Source organism: Helianthus annuus, chromosome 13 (assembly GCF_002127325.2).
Source record: "Helianthus annuus cultivar XRQ/B chromosome 13, HanXRQr2.0-SUNRISE, whole genome shotgun sequence".
NCBI lineage: Eukaryota > Viridiplantae > Streptophyta > Magnoliopsida > Asterales > Asteraceae > Helianthus > Helianthus annuus.
This window is the reverse complement of record NC_035445.2, coordinates 86,810,703-86,811,733: the sequence shown is the minus strand read 5'-3', so window position 1 is coordinate 86,811,733 and position 1,031 is coordinate 86,810,703. Positions and strand designations below refer to the sequence as shown.

Genomic DNA, 1,031 nt, shown 5'->3' with positions numbered 1-1,031 from the left:
AGCTTTTGTTTATTTAATGTCTAATCTAAGTTTAATGTTAATCAGGATATGGATTGGGTACCTACGTATGCTAAAACCCACACGGACAATCAAGGGAATTGGGTTGATCCGGTTGCTGAACAAAATTACGTAAGTATTTCTTTTAAGTATTATTTTCTATAACAAATATATATATATATACACATATATATTTAATCATCTTCGTAAAATACAGCGGAACATACAACACGCGACAAGTGAATGGAGCGGTGAGGGTCCGCCAATTGCCCCGTATCAGGAAGCGTTGGGTGAGCGGTGAGGATGGTACCGCGGGATGGGGCCTAAAACTTCTTCCAACACGTCCTCGCACTCGTCATCTAACATGTCGTCTTCACAATCTCGGACGCAAGAACCCTTTTCCGAGGTAAACTACGCAATTTATAAAATGACAAACGAACGCATGTTTCCTTGTTAAATATATGTTGGTAGCGTTAATTAATATGCTAATATACGTTTTGCTATCTATTTTTGTAGGATTTTGTTAACAGCTTGTTCCAAACCCCGTCATTTTTGAACCAACTTAACAACTATCTTGCTTCACAAGGAAAAGGAAAAGGAAAGTCAAAAGACTACGATTCTGACAACTTATTCGATAATGAATCCGACGATGAACCCAACGATAACGATGACGATGAGTGACTTGTTTTTAATGTATGCTTTGGATTTAATTAAACGTTGTAGGATATAATGTACGACTTAAACGTAGTTTTTAAGTATATTACCTTTAGTATATGTTGATTATGTTCATGGCGTATGCGTGCGTTGTTTGAAAATAGGCAGGTTTTGTTTTTTCGGCCGTAAAACTGGCTGGGCAGCTGTATATACAGCTACTGTATTAAAAAAAAAACAGACTTTTAGCGGCGACACGTGTCGCCGCTATTGCTTTTCAACCTTTACCGACGAAGGTTAATACCGGCGACACCTTTAGCGACGACGACTGTCGCCGCTAAAACTGGCTGGTCAATACCGGCGACAACAATTAATACCGACGA

At 39.0% G+C, this 1,031-nt stretch overlaps 1 protein-coding gene across 1 annotated transcript; it reads left to right on the top strand.

Moving 5' to 3' along the window:
* The first annotated feature begins 259 nt into the window (after nucleotides 1-259).
* On the top strand, nucleotides 260-783 carry LOC110926649. Its single transcript, XM_022170364.2, has 2 exons — nucleotides 260-403; nucleotides 514-783. The coding sequence occupies exons 1-2, from the start codon at nucleotides 314-316 to the stop codon at nucleotides 676-678; spliced, it is 255 nt and encodes an 84-aa protein (XP_022026056.2). The 5' UTR covers nucleotides 260-313; the 3' UTR covers nucleotides 679-783.
* The last annotated feature ends 248 nt before the right edge of the window (nucleotides 784-1,031 follow it).